Source organism: Bufo gargarizans, chromosome 4 (assembly GCF_014858855.1).
Source record: "Bufo gargarizans isolate SCDJY-AF-19 chromosome 4, ASM1485885v1, whole genome shotgun sequence".
NCBI lineage: Eukaryota > Metazoa > Chordata > Amphibia > Anura > Bufonidae > Bufo > Bufo gargarizans.
In genome coordinates this window covers 218,106,105-218,126,725 of record NC_058083.1, presented here as the reverse complement: position 1 = coordinate 218,126,725, position 20,621 = coordinate 218,106,105, and the positions used below count along the sequence as shown (strand labels likewise).

The following is a 20,621-nucleotide window of genomic DNA, read 5'->3' as shown; positions in this document are numbered from 1 at the left end:
ACTAAGTGACAATTTCCAATATGTCACCATGGCAACAGAGAGACCGGCCAATAGAAATAAGGGGCGGGGCCAAGGCGCATCACGGACCGCCCAAGTCAATTCATCTTTTTTTACTAAGTCACGCCCACCTCGCCCTGCTCCCCACGTGTGCTTCGTAGAGATGGGTGAAGCCGCTGCTGGTAGCAGACTAGCAATAGGAGAGGTGACTGCTGACAGGGCATGTGGGCGGAGCCAGCAGAGTGACTGACGCGCCCCCTCCCCCAGACTGAGCTGTGGCTGCAGTGCGGGATTCGCCAGTGTGAGGTCGGGAGTTACCCGAAGTACACCCGCGGGGGGGCCCACGAGACTGTAAACACCCGCGGGGGTCCAGAGTGGCACGAGTGTACCCCGGGGAAGCTATAGTTTTCGGCGTACGCCCGCAGAGAGGGGGAACAAAGAGAGCCGCGTACACCCGCGAGGATCTTGCTACACCCGTCTGGATATACCCGCTGGATACAGAGAGCGGTGACTCGGATCTTCTACTAGCGGGTGTCGTGTGTGCGGGTCACCCAGACATGCTGGGGCTGGCGGGCTCCGTGCTGCTGCTGCTGCTGGTGGCGGGTGTCGGAGGACTGGAAGGTGAGATGCGGGACTGGACGCGTGACTGTGCTCTGCACACTACGTGCTCAGCCTCCCTAATACGGGACGTGGTGGTCCTGGCACACCTGTGGCTAGCACTACAAGTCCCAGCAGCCACAGGTTGGAGCACACTGCTTGCAGGTCTAATTGGTCCCCCAGTAATTATGGAACTGGTGGAATGAGTGATGGGGGAACCGGCAGAGTTAGAAGTTCCCCACCTTTGATCCTGTGAGTGTCTGCAGCTGCTGCTATCTCCAGATCTGTGCGGCCAATTTCTCTTTGTTCATGTGGAACTAGATCAGGGTTTTCAGATGTGAAGCTTCACCCCTGATTTGGGCCAAAATCAGCACAATGGCTGGACTAGCTCACTATGGCGCATGCAAGGCTCAGCGTTCTTACATTGATCGGGGGTGTTATTTGGTGGTGGTCTCCAGACACCTTTATTTTAGGTGCTTATATAGCGCCGACCTATTCTGCAGCCTTTTCCAGACATTATCATCACTTGTGGAGCTCACAATCTAGATTGCCTATCGGTATGTCTTTGGAGTGAGGGAGGAAACCCTGGCAAACATGGGGAGAACATACAAACTCCATGTAGATGTTGTCCTCGGTCAGGTTTGAACCTAGGACTCCATAAGGTTCAAGTGCACTAGGGGTGGACACATCCCCAAGAGACTGAAAACCTACTAGATGTCTGAGATCCTGACCATTGATGATCAGATCCAGATGTCTCCTAACATATGCAGTATTTGCCATAAGGCTGACAAGGATGGTATTTCTTTTGGTAGAGGAACCTGTAGTTAGAGTGATAACATCAGGTAGATGGATGTTCCTGGCTATTATCTACTGTTTCTCCTCCAGTTGGGGTCATGCATTGTCTGGAAGGCGTTGAAGGCCTCCATTGGACGTGATTGATCAGTGTTTTCCTTCATTGCTTGTTAAAGTTAGATTTTCTTCTGGCCATTCCATCTTTTGTGTTGCTTTCTTGGCAGAAGCCTGGTCTTCAATCTTTCTTGTCTTATCCATTTGGATGCCTGATAAGGGCAGGGTGCGGTTAAAGTTAAGAAAACAGTTGGTGACCATTTCCACTTGAGACACCTCTAGGGAATGCGAGGTGTGATGAAAGCCCATTATCTGCCCATTTGGATCACTGCTTTGCATAAGCTGATAATTTTGGCTGTTAACTTAAATGAAGGAATAATCGGGTGTTTCCTCCTTTTGTATTGGTTACTGGACAATGTGTGTTAGGCTACATGCACACGAACGTTGTTTGTTTCTGTGTCCGTTCCTTTGTTTGTTTGTTTTTTGCGGATAGGATGCGGACCCACTTATTTTAATGAGTCCCCAAAAAATGCGGACAGCACACCGTGCGTCATTATGTCCGTTCTGTAGCCCCGCAAAAAAAATATAGAACATGTCCTATTCTTGTCCGTTTTAGGCATTGTTGCAATGGACCTGCAAAAAACAAAACGGATGGCATACGGATCGTGTGCATGTAGCCTTAATATGAAGGTTGGGGCAGTGTACTGTCACCTCCTTCTATTCTTCACAGTCGTTAGAAGACCCCTGGGAGTTGTCCAGGTGAAGTGCCTGGTCATGTGACCTCGCATTCCTTTTTTTAAGGAGCCGGTTGACCTGTCATTCTCATCATTTACATTGTCTAAATCTGTTTTGTATGACGGAGAAGTGAGGACTAGATGAGAGAAGGCTCTGCAGGGAACATGACAAAGCAGGTCCCTGTTGAAAGGACTGCCGCGGGTTGGATTTTACTAAATGCTTTGTACTGAAATATTCTTCTTTGAATTTTTTTTTTTTTAGGTTTGGGTTGCTGATCTCAATTCCCAGTTAGAGGTGGACCCAAAAATCAGTTTAAGACAGCAATCTGGTTCCCCATAAAGTTACATGACCGGCTCCTGTACAGTCAAATCATTACTTTCTACAAGCCCCATGACCATGTTATACCATATGCTGTGCGGTACATATAGGGAAGTCGGCCGGTCTGGTTTTACCCAGTTTAGCAGGAACTAGAGGGGTATTGGGTCAGCCCTCCAAAATGGCTGCCTTCACCGTGTTTTGGCAACAGGTACTAAACAATACAATTCAATAAATACAGAGGAAAGACAAAGGAGGAACAGATTCATTTGTGTCCGATATAATTACGGTAATCCTCCTGGCAATGTAACAGAGCACAGAATTCATTGACTTGTGTACCACGCCTCGTGCACTGCTAACCCCTTGGTGGGGATCATTCACACTTGCGTTTCCTGCTTATAGAATACATTTTTTTAAGAATTCCCAAAAATATGAAGATGGCTTTTTTTAGTTTATGCACTTGTTTTATTGTTTTTACCCAATTTTTTATTTTTAATTTTTTATTTAACGGTTAGGCTACATGGCGATCTTGGTTGCGGAACAGCTAGAGTGCCTAAAGATCGCAGTGCTAGCATAGAAATGAATGTGGTTTTACAGCGCAACGCTCACATGGCAAGACCCCAGAATCACAAAAGTTCCAGCACCATTGGATTTTCTTTTGTGATTCTGCGGTTGCAGCAAAAGGTACGAGTTGCGCTGTGAACCCATTTATTTGTATGTCAGCATCCGAAGATCGACGTGTAGTAAACCCCTAAGGGTTAATGAGCAATGAATCACAACCTTTTTAGCTATAGGGCTCATTCACACAAGTCTGATTGTAGAGCGGACGGCGCCTAGATTGAAGTCATGGGCCAATTCACCATCAGGCCTTGCAGTATGCACCATTTGGGTCTACTCTTCCCGCAAGCCTCAGCCATTCTGGTGAATGGGTGCGTGAGAGGACATCCCTGTGCGTCCGTTTTTGTTTGTTTTTTCCTCCGTGGTCCAGTTGGAGCTCTGTTTTCTGAATGAGCCCTGTGTATTCATCAATCATGGAATTAAATGTAAAAACAGCTTTTTTTTGCTTTCTGTCACATTCAGATGGTCATAAGGTGGCTGCGTTTTTGGATCTATGTAATGGCCTCGATACATGGACTTTACGTGGCTCAAGTGAACCAAACTTGGATCACCTTTTAAGGTTTGGTCCAGGAGGAGTCAGGGTTTTGTGGCCGTAATAAAAACTCTACAAAATAGCCCCCTTACAGGCATCTGAATGAGACTGTATGGAGGCAGAAAAGGGGGGGGCACTGCAGAGCCCCCTAGTACTAGAAGGGCGCTGTATTATAGCAGTGTGGAGTTTGTATAAATCTGTGATGTGTCTATGGGCATAAGGGATCATTATCAGTATAGCATTAGAGCTCACGCACACTAACGTATTTGTAGTCCGAATTTGATCAGAACTTTTTGCAGGTCGGATGTGACCCATTCACTTCAATTGCGCTGCAAAAGATGCAGACCGCATCCACGCATCCGTTCCATGCCGTCCACAAAATTATAGAACATGTCCTATTCTTGTACGGTATCCGTGTTGAGCCCTTACAAGGGGGGGTTTCCATTGTATTTTCATTATTTTTGGGGTCTAAATGTGAAGAAAATCCACACCTAGAGCAAACACACCCTGTTAGAGATTAACTAAGCAAAGTGTAAAAATAGAGTACACCGCATGTGGCCAATTAGTTCCAACTCTGTTCATGCCTCCTTTGGCGGTTTGAAAAAGGGGTGTGAAAATTTGGCAAATGTATCAATGAAGTACAAGTTGGTGCATAATGACACATAACGAGTTGCACCAGTTTCGTCGTGTCACATTGCCATGTGCCTCGCTTTGATAAATCTGATGCAATTTGTGCCATTTCGCTGGCTCCTAAATACAGTCACTTTTGATAGATCTCCGGTGTGGTAATGGAGATTTAATTAGATCATATTCGGAGGCTGCATTTTCACTGTCTTCGTAACCCCCCTCCCCAGGAAGAAGAGAGAACCCACTCCTATTATATATGTCCATTGTATGTCCCATTAGAACCCCTATAGGTGGCATACAGTAGAAGGTTGGAGGTATACATCAGGAAATTGCCCACTTCTTTTCACTAAGCTTTGCGCCAATTCTTAAACTGACTTTTGGGGCAGACCTATTCGTAAGTCAGAGCCTTACTGGTGTCTCTCATTTTTGCTTTAGCTGGTCCATTAGAAATTCATCACCTCATAAGGGCGAGAAGTGATAATCTCCCAAAATTCAATGTGCCCACATATACTCCGTCTGGAAGACGCTCGCCAGGGTTTGTTATGTCTGCCCTTCTAGGTCTGTTTGTGGACGAGTGAGAAGGATAGAAACACAGGTGGGCCGTAAGTTTTTACGCCCCCTTGATTCCTGTGTGTTCACCTCTCTATGGACAGTTTATTACTTTTGTGCGTTCTCCCACAGATGGCGGGGACGCTCCTTGTTGGGATGTTGACTGCACTACATGTGCCTTGGGGGATGTTTTCACATTCCTGCGGTGTTGGTTTGCAATGGTGCTCGGGCTTTGCCCATTCGGTTGATGTTTTGGGAGCTGTTTATTGCTTTAGTTTAATGTTTTCTGTGTATTGTGGAAGACTTTTTTTTTTTTTTTTTTTACAAAAAAAAAAAAATATTCAATTTGCTTTTGGATTTTTTGTTACTGTATGAGTTATCGTACACATCCGTGTAAAATACAAGCCTCGCCTGCCTCCTTTTTCTGTTAACCATTTATTCTCAGGTTTAAGCTTATTGGAAAACCGGTTTGTAGCATTCCACTGTTTTGCTCGGCTGAAAATGTGCTCCAATATCCCACAATAGTGATAAAGAGCCTTATTCACCACCTTAGGGCTCTTTCACACGGCGCAGCCGTTTTTGCGGTCTACAAAACACGCATACCGGCCGCATGCCTTCCGCGTTTTGCGGAACGAAACATCCGGCCCATAATAGAACAGTCCTCTTGTGGTCCGTAATGCAGACAAGAATAGGACGTGTTCTATTTTTTGCTTGGTTGTGGAACGGACATGCGTGTGCTGTCCGCATCTTCTGCAGCTCCATTTTAGTGAACAGGTCCGCATCTCAGCCACACAAAATGCAGGTCGGATGCAAAAATACGTTTGTGTACATGAGCCCTTAGGCCTCATGCACACGACTGTTCCGTTTTTTGCGGATCCGCAAAACACGGAAGCCGTCTGTGTGCCTTCCGCACAGGCGGCCCATTGTAGAAATGCCTATTCTTGTCTGCAAAACGGACAAGAATAGGACATGTTTATATTTTTTTTACGGGGCCACAGAATGGAGCAGCGGATGCCGGCAGCACACGGAGTGCTGTTCGCATCTTTTGCGGCCCCATTGAAGTTAACCGGGTCCGCACCCGAGCTGCAAAAACTGCGGCTCTGATGCGAACCGGAACAACGGTCGTGTGCATGAGGCCTTGCTCTTCGCTTTTTTTGTAGACTTTATGAAGGAGAACTTCTGGTATCCATCACCTGACATATAAAGATAACAGTAGATAACATTTTGAATTGGTGTGTGTCAGAAATGTGCAATGATGATACCTTTAAAAATGCGGATTCCTGATTCCGCCCCTGGTATGGCTTTTTCGTGAGCCTTTATTAACCCTTCCATTTCCTGTGTACATAGGATCAATGTCAATGATACCTCTTGAAACCAGAAACCCATTGTGCATGTCTAGACTTACAGATGGTCCTGTGTGTTTGCTTTCGGGGCAGCTTGTACAGGCTGCCTTTCCTATGTTTTTACTGCATCGGGACCATGAAGTTTTGTGTGCTGATCACACCCTTCTTCTCTCTTCTGGTTTGGGCAGTTTGAGGTTTACCTCATTGGAATTTGTGAATAATCTGTTTTCTCAAATCTAGAGCTAAACCACTTTAGTCCTAGGAGGAATGCTGGGTCAGATATGTGTGTTGTTTGCTTACTGTACTTGTGATTATTCCCCACCGGTCTGCTCACCTAGTCATATGTATGTATGCATGCACGTTGGTCCCTGAACTGTGCTTCTCCACCATTTGGTTTTACTTTGTCTTGCTGTTTTCTCTCCCCTCTGAGCATTTGTATGGGGCATTGATTTGCATATAAAATATTGCGGGGCCAGGTGTTACACGTTAGTCAATTAGAATTTGTGAACTTAACATTCACAGTGGGGTAGCCATTGTCTGCGGGCGTTTTCTATCCATAGCATTTAGGCTCTGCAGTCGTTTTTACTTGTGTCCGTACTGATTTTATGCAGAAAGCTTGGGGTGTTAGGGCACCTAGTATAGGGTGCATGGACCATATGACAACTATTAAATTCTACAACTTTGTATTGTAACTTTATGTAATCTGAGTGAGTAAAAAAAAAAAATTGGGCGTGCCATATTCTAGAGGGATTCAGAAGTATTGCATATTGCTGGTGTGAACTTTGTGCTACAGAATTCTACGTATTCTTGTGGATTCCGTATGAAAAGGCGGGCGAATTGGCACCGATGCGTATAAGGGTGTGTTAACGTCTTTGTCGGGAGCTCCCTTAGGGAGCATTTACATGATCGTGTTTTTATTCCGTGTCCGTTCCGCAGCTTTTGCGGACAATGCACGGACCCATTCATTTCTTTGGGTCTGTGGCCCTATAGAAAGTAATTGGGTCTGTAAAAAAAAAAAAAAAAAAAAAAAAACGGATAGCACACGGAAATGCATCCGTATGTCATCAGTTTTTTGCGGACCTCTGGACTGAAAACATTCTAGGAAACCCCATTTCAGTTTTTTGCGAACCGTGAAAAACGGATGACACACGGAAGCACCACATCCGTATACGGACTTACGGAACGGAAAGATAACTGAAGACATACAGAACCGCGGACCGCAAAACCAACACAGTCGTGTGAATGCTCCCTTAGGTATGAGCTGCACTATTTTGTCCTATCAAATGATGGAAACCCAATGGCCCCTAGTTATAGTCCATGGGGTCCGTCATGCTCTGTTGTACAATGGAAATGATTAGCAGAGGTGTAGCGGCCATGTGAACAAGCCCTAATCCCAATTAAAGGGACTGATCCACAACACCTTGAACTGCACTCCTACACCAGAAATCCCAAGTGTCCATTTTGGATTTTTGCTGTGGGTCTGGTAGTATTTGCAATATCCAAATTTGACACGTGAACATACTATTAGTGTAAGGTCTGATGCAAACGGCGGGTCGGCAATCCACGGCCGCCGGCTGTTTGCACCCGCATCACGGTTGTGGACCTATTCACTCGAATAGGTTCGCAATTCCGTAGACGCGGAACAGAGTCACGGAACACCGGGAGCACTACAGAGTGCTTCCGTGGTGTTTTCTTTCCGTGGTTCCGCACCGCAAAAATGACATACCATGGACCCACTCAAGTTGAATGGGTCCGGCCTGCTGCACGGATGTTGCCCGTGCAATGGGGACCACAATTGCGGTCCCCAATGCACGGAACGGCCGCAAAACGGCCGTGTGCATGAGGCCGAGGCCGAACCTCTGATAAATGAAAGGTTTTCTATATGGTTATTAACCTAAAACTACCTGCATGGAATGGCCAGTAGACACAAACTTAAATTCCCATGTATCAAATGCCCTTCCCATAGTATTTCAGAAAACCTGGCGTATTAGTGACCTTCTAACCGGATCCAGCTATTGGCAGCCGTTCTGTGTGTAATTTGTCATCATGGTATCATATTATCACGAGATGAATAGACGCAGCGCTAACCCGCGAGCACACAATGCAAGTGACCAGTGTGCAGGATGATACAGTGACAGGACAAACAGAGGTTTCTAGAGAAAGCGGACAATGCCAACCACATTCTCTGCCTGAGCCCTGAATAGTACATGGTCAAAGGGCTCTGAAGCTTCTAGGCTACCTGCACACGGGTGCGGGTTTTCAAACTGAATTTTTGTTGTGGATTTGCAAAGGTTGAAATCTGCAGAAACGTGCGTAGCAGGTCACTTTCCACATGGAAAATATATGCAAAGTGTACATGAGATTTATCTAATTTCGGACACTACGCTGTGATTTTTGCACAGGAACAAAAAAGCTGAATCCTCAACGTGTGCAGGTAGCCTTAAGCCTCATTCACACGTCGGTGTTCCACGGATGGGTGCTGTACGCGTTCTCCACGGACAGCACACGTCCCCATTCATTTCAATGTGTGTATTCACACATCAGTGTTTTTAGCACGGTCCGTGGGTCAGTTTTTAGCACGGATGCATGCTCTATTTTGTCCGTGTTCATAGATCCATCACACCCATCATAGTCTTTGGGTCTGTGAAAATCACGTATGCCATCTGTGTTGCATCCGTGTTTCACGGATCATTAAGAAGAGATGCTTTTAAAATTTATTTTTCAGCTACTCCGTGTTGGTGAAACACGGACAGCAAAAAACTGACCCAACACAGATCCTTCACAGATACATCACTAACAATCTGCTCACGGGCGTGTGAATGAGGCTTTAGGGTACACCCACATGTGGCGTAATTTTGTGTGTGTCAAATTTGCAGCGTTTTTCAATATCGGCAATGCGGATGAGATTTACTTTTTTATCCACACGCTGGGGGGAAAAAAAATAATCCAGAGCTTGAACTGACATACGGTACAGATTTTAAACCTGCGGCATGTTAATTTATGCTGTGAATTTCCACCTTGGAATCCGCTGCAGAATCCACATATAACTCGGATGGCTTTTGCCACATAAATGCTGCATATTTTCCGCAGCAGAATTGCTTGTAGAAAATCCAGTGTATACACTAGCAACGAAGTGGAGTTTAAAAAACTTAAAATCTCATCCACATCTGCTGTGGCTTTCACCCTTTGCAGTGCACATGGCGGACTCTGCGGCAGATCCATAGACTGGAAACCGTAGCAAAATCCGCAATGTGATGTGGATTTTGCTTTTGCGGATTATCGCTGTGAAATATACTATATGTAGATCCATAGATGAGGATTTCTTGTCCTTGGATGTGCTCCATGTAAACAAACAAAGGAGTGCCTGTAGTGTCTGGAGGATCTCGTCGCTTGACGGCGTGTATTGTGAGGTGTCAGAACTTGGTGTTCTCGCTACTATAAACTTTATTTGTTATTCCCAGAGAGCCCCTTTTGGATTAACATGGTCATCACTTCACTTCATGTCTGAATTGTTTCCGTTTGCAGAATCTTTAACCTGTTTTTCACTCCCCCCCCCCCCCCCCCCCAAAAAAAAAAAAAAAAAAAAATCGACAACCTCTACCGCTTTTCATCCATTGGCACTTAACTATATGACAATGGTATATTCATTTTTCGTATCTCCTGCCCGTTACATACGGTGTCACATGCACATGGCGTAGCGTTTAAGTAGGTCTGCGCTCTTTGCCAGTCATAGACTGCTAGATGACATCGATCTTCTGTCCGTCATTCTGTGTCCTGGCCCTTTGCCCAGAATAATGTAACGACAATATGATACAACAAGTATCAAAGTTCGTCTTGGCACAATGCCCGGATGGTTACCATGGCAACTCAATGCAGGATTTATAATGGCCGATGTAACATAACTGCAAAAATTTGGTAAAAAATGAATTGCTACAGGCTGAATACATAAAACGTAAAGTTGCACCCACTGAACGCCGTACAGGCTGTGTAATGTGGGACTCATTGCTTATAAGTGGAAGTGTTTTAATTTACTTTACTTTTATTTTTTTTACTTTTTCTTGAGCCATTGAGTTTATAGCCTTAATTGTTTTCAGACATCAAGTGGTCACAACTTTTTTTACATAAAAAAAATTGTAATATTTGAGACAAACAATGCAAAATGTATTGGTCAATGCTGAAACCTTAATCTGTCCCCATATCATTGGACTTCACAACCCCCCCCGAGCCGTTTTTGCATGGCAAAGGGCAGCTAATAAGTGATACATTTTCTAATATAGGCCTGGAAAAGCTTGTACATGTGTGCTTACACCTCCCCCTCAACAGGGGCCCTTTTCTAAGCTGAGCTGTCCTGTAGGGAGGGGGTTATCCCCAGGGACTGTCTGACGGAGGGGGTTGTGTTAGGATTAGCTTTCCCTGTTTTACACAGCAATCTGCACCAAATCCAGGCCTTTCTTTTTATTCTTTTTTTTTTCTCTTTTTAATGAGAAAAATGTGTCCAACTTGAAACTTAGCCAGGGTTAGAAATTACACCGAAACCTTATGTTGTAAAGAGAAATATTTCTCAGGGCAAAGTGTTTTGTGTATGTCTGTACATTGTATATAGCTCGATCTATATGGTGCCCACCACGTCTTTCATGTCTTGCCGATTTTTCTCTTTTTTTTACGGCCTACCTGTGCGTAGGGGAGCATTATACCAGAATGACAATGAAAATATGACAAGCCGTTCTGGAGACTTGAGAATCGTTATTTTAAATTTACTTAAAGGTTAGAAAGTAACCTCATGATAACAGTGAAGGAGCCAGAAAGACATTGGCCTTTGAAGAAGAAGGTTTGAAGATACTTTACTTTTACACTTTTTATTTTATTTTATTTTTACGTTTTTGTTTTTATGGGTCACTTCCCCTTATGGTTTCTTGATGCATTTCTAAGGAGCTCTGAAGTCTGGAGGTAATGCCCTGGTGACACCTGGTAAGGCTTGTGTGCAACTTGGCTTGTATGAAACTTGTAAAAAGTTGAGAAGTACGTAAAATCATAGTTCACAAAACCCACCGGATAAACCTAGTAGCGAAAGATCAGGCAGGAGAACACGAATCTACGCCACAAGTGTATAGATCCAGCACACACAGAAAAAGAGAACAGTCTTGTCACGCACCAAAGACGCGGACAAACAGTCCCATAATACCGGATCTTGGCCACCACCTTAAAAAAATGTTGCTAACACGCCCAATTTGAAGCCTTCATAAGAGTGAAAGTGTGTATTGTGACAGCAGGGGCATAAAGGCAGAGGCTCGCTTCCGTCTGTATTGTAAAAACTTAGTGCTAAGGGGAGTGCACGGCCTCAGAATCGATGCGAGTCATAAAAATCACTTCCCACCACATTGTACCTAGGAAAACCAAGGTTTACTGCCTGGGAAAGAGCGAAAAAAGCTGTAGAATTAGCAGCAAGACCTGCCACAATACCAGAAATAAGATATGAGAACGTTCTTGGCTCCCCCTTCCCCCACCACCTCCTGTTCCGAACCAAACCCTTTGTAATCCTCTCATTGTAGTTTGGCAACACTTGTGTAATGTAATGCTAATAAAGAATCCCTGTACAAAACTGTTCCAATACATTGGTGCTTTCTTCTCCCTGCCTTAGACAGACTAGTTGTGGCTTCCCAGCGCCGCTGTGGTGCTCAACTTTATTAGATGCTTTGAGATGTTCTACTTCTGTTGTCTGCCACCCTGTTACTATTAGAGATGAGCAGCAAATTTCCGCTTATGAAATTCGTTCACACTTCGTTTGGTGGTAAAAGGTGAATTGCGTTATGGATTCCGTTACCACGGACCATAACGCAATTCTATGAAGGAACGCATAACGGAATGCCTTTAGAGGCATTCAATAATTAATTTAGTCCTAGTAGAAGTCCACCTATTGCCACCAAACGAAGTGTGAACGAATTTCAAAATATGAAATTCGCTCATCTCTCTAGTTACTATATGAGCTAAGTCATTTTTATATTCCATTCCTACAGTTGTGATGCTTTGGGTGTTACCCTAATACATTGAATCACAAATACAAATGATTTCTATATTGGCATTTGCTGTGTATTAGATATGAAATGTGTGAGGGAAAGTTGGTGTGTATGTGTCGGAAACACTTTCATATTGAAAGTGAGTGTGTAGGTTTCTATCGGACATGAGATGTATAAATAATTCAGTGTGGAGATGGTTCTGTTACAACCTTTCTACTCCTTTTGCCTCCTCCTTCCTCAGATGTATTGAGTCGAAGCTTGAACTGCTGTATACAAAGCCTCTTCCACGTTCAGAGCTGTTTTCATGAACGATCTCAGTGGTGTCTGCGCTGATGAGCATTGATGTGGTGTTTTGGATGGGTCTAGTTGCCTCCAGAATGTTTACTTAACAGATTTACCACCATTTTTCAGCTGAAGCTATAGCCTTCTTTTACTGTTGTAGTATATGCTGCGGATCCAGTTTTGTTTTCCACCAGAAATCCTTGACAGAAATGTATCCAGTATTCTGGGGGAGATTTATCAAACTGATTCAAAGGAAAGCTGGCTTAGGGTACTTTCACACTTGCGACTGAGGATTTCGGCAGGCAGTTCCGTCGCCGTAACTGCCTGCCGGAACCGTCAAAACGTATGCAAGCTGATGGCATTTGTCGGATGGATCAGGATCCTGATCCGTATGACAAATGCATTGAAATGCCGGATCCGTCTCTCCGGTGTCATCCGGAAAAACAGATCCGGCATTTATTTATTTTCACATTTTTTGCGGTCTGAGCTTGATCCATTTTGCCGGAACACTCGGGGCCGGATCCAGCATTAATGCATATCAATGGGAAAAAATGCTGTGGTATTATCTCCATCCTGAAAAGTCAAAAAGACTGAACTGAAGACACCCTGAAGGGTTTGCTCTCTATTCAGAATGCATTAGGATAAAACTGATCAGTTCTTTTCTGGTATAGAGCCCCTAGGACGGAACTCGATGCCGGAAAAGAATAACGCTAGTGTAAAAGTGCCCTTAGTTGCTGAGTGGTTGCTATGAGCAACTAAGCCAGTTTTCCTTTGCATCAGTTTTGATAAATAACCCCCCAGTCTTTTGGTGCAAAAATAATTTACTCAGAATCTTTGGCTATGGCCAGCTTAATGGGGTTGTTTCATCTCCGACAATGGGAGCATATCGCTAGGATATGCCCCCGTTGTCTTATAGGTGTGGGACCTGCACCAATCTCCTAAACGGAGCCCTGCAAAGTGGCTGGAGGACTCCGGTCTGACCACCAAGTGCTCTCCCATAGAAGTGAACGGGAGCGCATCGTGCTTCCATGGGCCCAACGGAAATAGCCGAGCCAGCGCTTGGGGCTTCATTCTCTATCTAGGTGCGGGTCCCAGTGGTGAGACTCGCACCTATCAGACAATGTGGGCATATTCTAGTGATATACCCACATTGTCTGATATGAGACCACCTTTTTAAGGAGGTAGTCTGCTTCCAGGCCCTCTCACGGGGGCAGATGAGCATTGCCCCTTGTAGGAACACCCAGTAAAAGAGAAAACGGTTGTTTGCTGTTGGGCATGAAATTATGATTTTGTAATGTGTAAGTGGGGAAATACTACCGATAAACAGTGTAGGCATTGGACTAACAATCTTTCAAAGCCCTCCTGATGATTGGCTAGTGAAAATGAATATATATGAGCGCCGCTCAACTTGCTACATCAGTCAGTGCTTCTTTTGGAAATTCATCTACCATGCACTTTACGCTGTAGAGCTTTGGGACCTGCCCCTTACCGATGCCGCAGGCAAAATAGATTTATTGTCTACCTCCACTTGCAATAACGACTGATCTGTGAAGGGAGTCTCCATAGAGTGACCCCCACCTCTACAATAAGAGGGTGATCTGTTACGTGGTAAAGTCTTGTCTTAGGGTCCCCTTCCTTTAGTCCATAAACGAGCGCCAATCGGCAATACAGAGTGTCCAATGCACCTTTTATCATTAGTATGCAGACAAACAATTCATCACCATACAGTTTTCATTTGTTGGCAGCCCATCCCCTATATATACGGGGTAATGTGTTGCCGACAAACACTTTTATTTAATGCCACACAAAAGAGCTTGTTTGTTGGGTGATTGACAACAGGAACAGGTTTACATGGTGCAGTAATGGGGTGAACGGACAAACGTTCCTTCCCAATCCTTAAGTATTGGATTGTTCATCTGATTGGTGGAAAATGTTTCGATCTACCATATGGGTGACGTGTTTAAAGCTGGTTACAAATTAATTTTAAATAACTGAACGGTGAAGTCTGTATTTCTATTCTGCTCTGCCAAGTACTTCCCTTTAGTATTTACCCTATAGCACTTTAAATGGGTTGTCTGAGGTTTTGATATTGATGGCCTACCCTCAGGATAAGTCATCAGTATCAGATTGGTGGAAGTCTGACTCCTGGCACCCCCACCAATCAGCTGTTTGAAGAGGCCTCTTCACTCCGGTTAGTGCCACGGCCTATTCCTGGGCCAGTGACATCACGACCTAGGTGCAGACCAGTCCCATACAAGTGAATGGGGCTGAGCTACTATCCAATAAATGACACTGTGCTTGGTAAGCTGCGAGGAGGCGGTGACTCTCAACAGAGCACTGCGGCCTCTTCAAACAGCCGATCGGCTGGTCCCCCCGCTGTTCTAATATTGATGACCTATCAATAGCAGAATCTTGGAAAAGCCATTTAATGTACAGATGGATCCAGACATATGGCATACATTTTGAAAAGTATTCTTTAAGGTCCATCTAAAATAAAATAAAAAATCACAAAACATAATCTGACTATATACCAATGTAGGGATTACCAACCTTTGGCACCCCAGCTGCTGTGAAACTACAACTCCCAGCATGTAAACATGCTTGGCTGTTCTAAATCCCACATAACTGAGAAAAGCATTCTGGGAGTTGTAGTTTCTGAACAGCTGCAGTGCTGGCGGTTGCTGATCCCTGTAACTAATGCATTTTTTCGCCAAAGCATGACATGAAGAGAGCCGCAAAACGTTTAATTCCCCTTTTTCGATTACAGCCGTGTACCTCTGCAGCATCTAGCAGAAAATACATACTTGCCATGCTTTGTCAGGAAGTAGTCTTTTAGATATTGTGATAAATTGCCAGGGGTAGGCTAAGCTGTATTGCAGTCACTTTGGAATGAATAATGGAAAATTATTTTGCCAGGTTCAATATTTCAAGACTGTAAAATAAGATATTATTCAATGTGCTGAAGAAAAAAAAAATTAAAATGGCAAACCAGTTTGATAGAGCAGATGACCTATTTTGCTGCCCACATTATTTCTAAATTGTGAATTTTTCTTAGCTGCTATGTAACGCATGCATTCGTGCCGGCCTGTATCTACGAAAGGGAGTGTGACCAGTTGGCCATGGCAATTGATTGGATCTGCTCTTGACGCTGCAGAAAGACTGGCGGATTCCTTGATGCAGTAAGGGCTCATTCACACAAACATGTGCTGCCCGTTGCCGTATTGCAGACCCGCAATACACGGGCACCGTTCCGTGCGCATTCCGCATCACTGATGCGGACCCATTCACTTCAGTGGGTCTGCAAATCTGGAGATGCGGGACGGAAGCACGGAACGGGGGTTCTGTTCCATGACTCCACACTGCAAAAAGATAGAACAAGTTCTTTTTGCGGAACGGGCGGATCGCAGACCCATTCAAATGAATGGGTCTGAGATCCCCAATGCGACTTCCCTACGGAAGGTGCCCGTGCATTGCGGACTGCAATTTGCGGTCCACAGCACGGGCTTCACACAGTCGTGTGAACAAGCCCTAACGCAGAGCCGATCTGCTGGAATATCATGGGTCAATAGATCTGCGTTTACCGCATACATCCCCATCAATAAAATGCTAATGTTGTGCCTCGTTGTTTAGGTCCCTCGACAGATAAATATACTGTCATTTGCATACGTTTCTAGTGATAAATGGTCCAATTATATTTAAATACAAACAATTGGATTCCTGACAACTCTGCAATTTTCCGTATGTATGTATTACATACAGATGTCTGGCACGACTGTTCTGAACGGCGTGTAGTAAATTACTGGGAAGTCCATATTTCGCAATGCGACTAAAAGCCAAGACTGCGAAATAAAGGGTCAGCGACTTGCCAGTTTCTAGTGGAGAGGCAGGTAAATATTTTTAGATGCTGTGACGCTCCACTTATACCTCCAGGCCTGCAGGACAAACTCATCCGAAAGTACTTGAAATTATCTCATTTGGCGTCTCCTGCTGTACTTAAGAGTCTCCATATTTTACAGCTGATGTCATTGGTAGAAGATACAGATGCACACATGAATGTCCTTGTAGAGGCAAAAGTGATTCAGCCATTGCCGGCAGGAAGTGTTTCTAAATGTATGTAACCTATATGAAGGTTGTGCAATTCAATAGTGACGATCAATGTACAGTATGTCCATCAGGTGGATGAAATAGTAGGGAAAGCTAAAGAATTTTAGGCTGTGCACACATCGGCAGAGGGGTTCCAGAGACAACGAGAGGCATTTTATGCCGGTCTATGATATCCCCAGCGTTTCCGGAGGATGCTTCTCCTTTGGCAGTCCATGTGCCTAATCTGAACTCTACACCAGCTTTTGGCATAAATTAATATAAATATGCCAGACCCACTGGCCCTTTTACTGCCCTCACAATGGCCCCTTTTTGGAAAGTAGCAAGAGCAGCATACAGATACCAGTTGGTACAATATTTTGTTTGCAATTTTTTTTTTTTTTTTTTGGGGATAGATAAATTCCCACTGTTTTTATATTTCTTCATTAATGAGGTATAACTTGTCCTGACCCCCAAAAAGTCATTTTTTACTCTTTAGCCCTGTTTCCACTGCATGGAACTAGCTCGATTCGATTGTTCTTGACTCATGCACACGACCGTGCCGTTTTTTGCAGTCCGCAAACCGCGGATCCGCTAAAAACGGAAGGTGCCCGTGTTGCTTTTCACAATTAACGGAACGGGCGCCGGCAATATAAATGCCTATTCTTGTCCGCAAATCGCGGACAAGAATAGGACATGTTATATATTTTTTTTTTTTTGCGGAGCCACGGATGCGGACAGCACGCGGAGTGCTGTTCACATCTTTTGCAGCTCCATTGAAAACGGCGGCTCGGATGCGGACCCAAACAACGGCCGTTTGCAATGAGGCCTTACCCTGTTTTTTCCACAAGGCCACAGATGCAGAATAATACTTGGTGCTTTTTTGGTACCACCTCCGAGGAGGTTCCACCAAGCCAAAATGGTACCATGACAGTCACATGACCACACTGCTGACTAGTGATTGGCCTGAGAGAATTGTCACTGCACTGCTACCCGCTACAGTACATTGAAGGAGTTCCATATCCACAATGGAAAATAAACTACCTGGTACCAAAACCGAGCAGAGAGTAAGGTGCATGCAGTAGATTAGTGGCTTTACTGTAGACAAAATGTGTGAATTCATGAACAACATTAGGTTTTTGGTGAGATCCTGTCATGTTTGTACACCATTGCACAGCACACACTGAGGGCACTAATCTACTCAGAAGTGATGCCCGGGTGCCCCTTTTTTTTTTTTTTTGGTTTGCTCTATGGAATTTACTGCTAAAACATGACTTTGCTGTGCCAGTTTTCTGTCCAGCTGATATTTTGCAGTGCTTGTTTTTAGATTTAGGGAAGAAAAAAACCCGGAAAATGAGTGACAAAGGGCATCTCTGCCAATTGCTGTCCTGTGATATTTAATGTGCAAATATTATTTTTATGATAATTTCCTCTTTAAAGTTGGTTTCCTTTTTGAAGAGGATTAAAGGTTAACTTTCCTTGCTTCATTTTCATAACGGAGTAAGTCGCCGGGGAGGAAAAGCAGCTTTCCGTTTTCATCAGACATAACGGGGGTTATTGGATGGGTCATTCTGCATCTAATCAGGACTGGAAGAATAACTCTTTCCATGATAGAGATTTCAAGCCTTGTTTTTAAGGATTGCTTTAATTTTGAGGAGCCAAAGCTAACAGAAATGTTAATTAAAAGTCAAAGGAGCACAATGTTCATATCGGCTTCACAGCCAAGTGACGGTGACATTGGAGCTGTGTAGACTTGGCAGCTGTTGAAACTTTCTCTGAAATGACCCACTGGGGACTGGAATGGTGATATGGCATGCCACTGATGTGCTGGTTTTGTGAGGAGCACACAATTATTGCAATTGTTATCATCCTTGTGTGAGGCTCTGTTCAGCTCCCAGACCAATTAATGCGTTAAAAAAAAACCAGAAGTTTCGAAAGGATATTTTTGGGCATATCCGTCACCATACACTGTGAGAACGGATATTTCCTAAGAAGTTATAAAACCCTAAGATCTAAAAAAACAAATGCGTTTTTTATTTATTTTATTGCAGGATAAAAAGTTTTAGAAATGAAAGAAATATAATTGATCACCAGCCACTGCTATTCCGATGCTTAGCAGCTCCCTGATGCTCTCTATCTAGTTCCACCTCGACCAACAGAGGATGCCCAGTCACTAGCTGAGGCGGGTCACCATTACGGCCAGTGGCTAGGCATCTCCTTTCTGTGTATGCGAATCGGTGAAGTGCGCAATTTGTTTTGTTTTTTTCTTAACCCATTATCGCCTTATCTAAAACTTATCTAAAAAAATTTTTTTTATAGGACAACCCCTTTAATTACTTTCTCAGCTGTGATCATTTTTTATAAAACAAAAAGCAGAACCTCGCCTACACAGTACTTGGATTTGTTACCGATTTTAAGGAATTTTTGGCCATTTGTGTCTTCTTTTCTTTTTGTGGGATTAGTTTTGTAACTGGAAGTAAAATTACATCTGCACTGATTGGATCAAATTAGGACTCCCCAGCAAATCTTTGGACACAGTTCATTATATGCAACATTACATTTGCATTTGTTCCGCTGACTAGTACATAAAGATCGGAAAATCAGCTCTCGGCAGCTGGTCCAATTTGTGGCACCCAGATGCTTCATGTAGATTTTCTTTTATGGACTGTTCTTTTATAGAAAATTATTTTTTTTCCATAGAATTTCTTGTAGCCTTCCTGAAAAAACTTGTAGATGGTAATGTGGTCTTGTGTATGCTTCGTGCTATGCTTATTTTACGTCTTTTCACATTGGAAGGTCATAAGGTTTATGTATTTGACATCAATGCGCATATTCTTCTTGAACCTTAGAATGCTATTTTCAAGAATACATCATGACTTGACCTATTTGAAGATTCTGGTGGGAATATCGTGGCTCTCTGCCTTTTCCTACTACTTAATACCCAATCTTTTACCAGTTTCACAAACATACCTGCAGTTTCTGTTACATGTTGCACAGACACTTTGCAGGGGAACCATGTAAAATTCACATAGATTTTTATGTGAAATCTGCTTCAAAATTGGGTAATTTTATGGGCACGGCCAGGCAACTGCCGTGTGCATGAGCCCATGATGTGTGTAGTTATGGGTGCTTCTGGATAGACAGTCGCCTCGATAAGCATTTGTCTGACAGCTGCCTCACATATGACCAGTGTGAGACAACTTTTTTAGCAGTTTTGTGATGTAACTCGTTGAGACTTGGATACAATTCATTCTGTCCAACTTTTTTTATTTATTTTTTGCATTAACTCTGTCTAAAAGTGAATAAGAATTCTGCAAGCACTCCTATTGGTCATTATAGAGGGGTCATAAACTGTTCGGTAGTTGTCCAATGAAATGGCATACTGGGGCTACTACAACTGTAAAGTTCTCCAAGTAAGCCAACCAATAGTCTGGAGTTAGACAAAAGTTTTTTATCCCTGTACCCCATTTATCATCGAGCCCTTGTGATAAGTCTGGTGCAGGTCTCAGCAGCCTGTCTATGATCACATCCTTTACAGCAGTGGTCAGCAACCTTCCGCACTCCAGCTGTTGTGAAACTACAACTCCCAGTGTGCTCCCATTCATTTCTATGGGAGTTCTGAAAAGAGCAGGGCAAGTGTGCATGCTGGGAGTTGTAGTTTCACAACAGCTGGAGTGCCAGAGGTTGTCTACCCCCTGCTCTGCAGGGTTAGTAAATCTGGGCCTTGGTTGAGTATCAAGTCACAATCCCTTTCTGCCAAGTCATACCCTCTTCCCTTCTAAGCCATGGCTTTTGACAAGGCAAACAAAGAGTCTAAAGGGGTTGTGGGGACATATTGCTGGGACCTGCGCCTATTTCTTAAATAGACCCCCGAAAGTGGTGGAGGGTGAACTGCGCATGCGCAGCCGCCCTCCATTCATTTCTATGGGACCGCCGAAAATAGCCAAGCGCTGGCTCAGCTATTTCCATCAGGCTCATGGAAGTCAATGAGAGCGGCGGCCGGTCATGCGCAGTGCGCTCCCATTCACTTCTATGGGGGGAGGGTTTTGTGGCGGCCGGACCGGAGTCCTCCAGGCGCCACTTTGG

The 20,621-nt window shown here is 44.1% G+C and overlaps 1 protein-coding gene across 1 annotated transcript in view; it reads left to right on the top strand.

Moving 5' to 3' along the window:
* Positions 1-250: 250 nt before the first annotated feature.
* Positions 251-20,621, top strand: part of EPHB3 (EPH receptor B3) — a 38,186-nt gene continuing 17,815 nt past the window's right edge. The window contains exon 1 of the mRNA XM_044288674.1: positions 251-618. Within this exon, the coding sequence (XP_044144609.1) occupies positions 555-618 (64 nt within the window). The 5' untranslated portion in view covers positions 251-554. The remainder of the gene's footprint in view (positions 619-20,621) is intronic.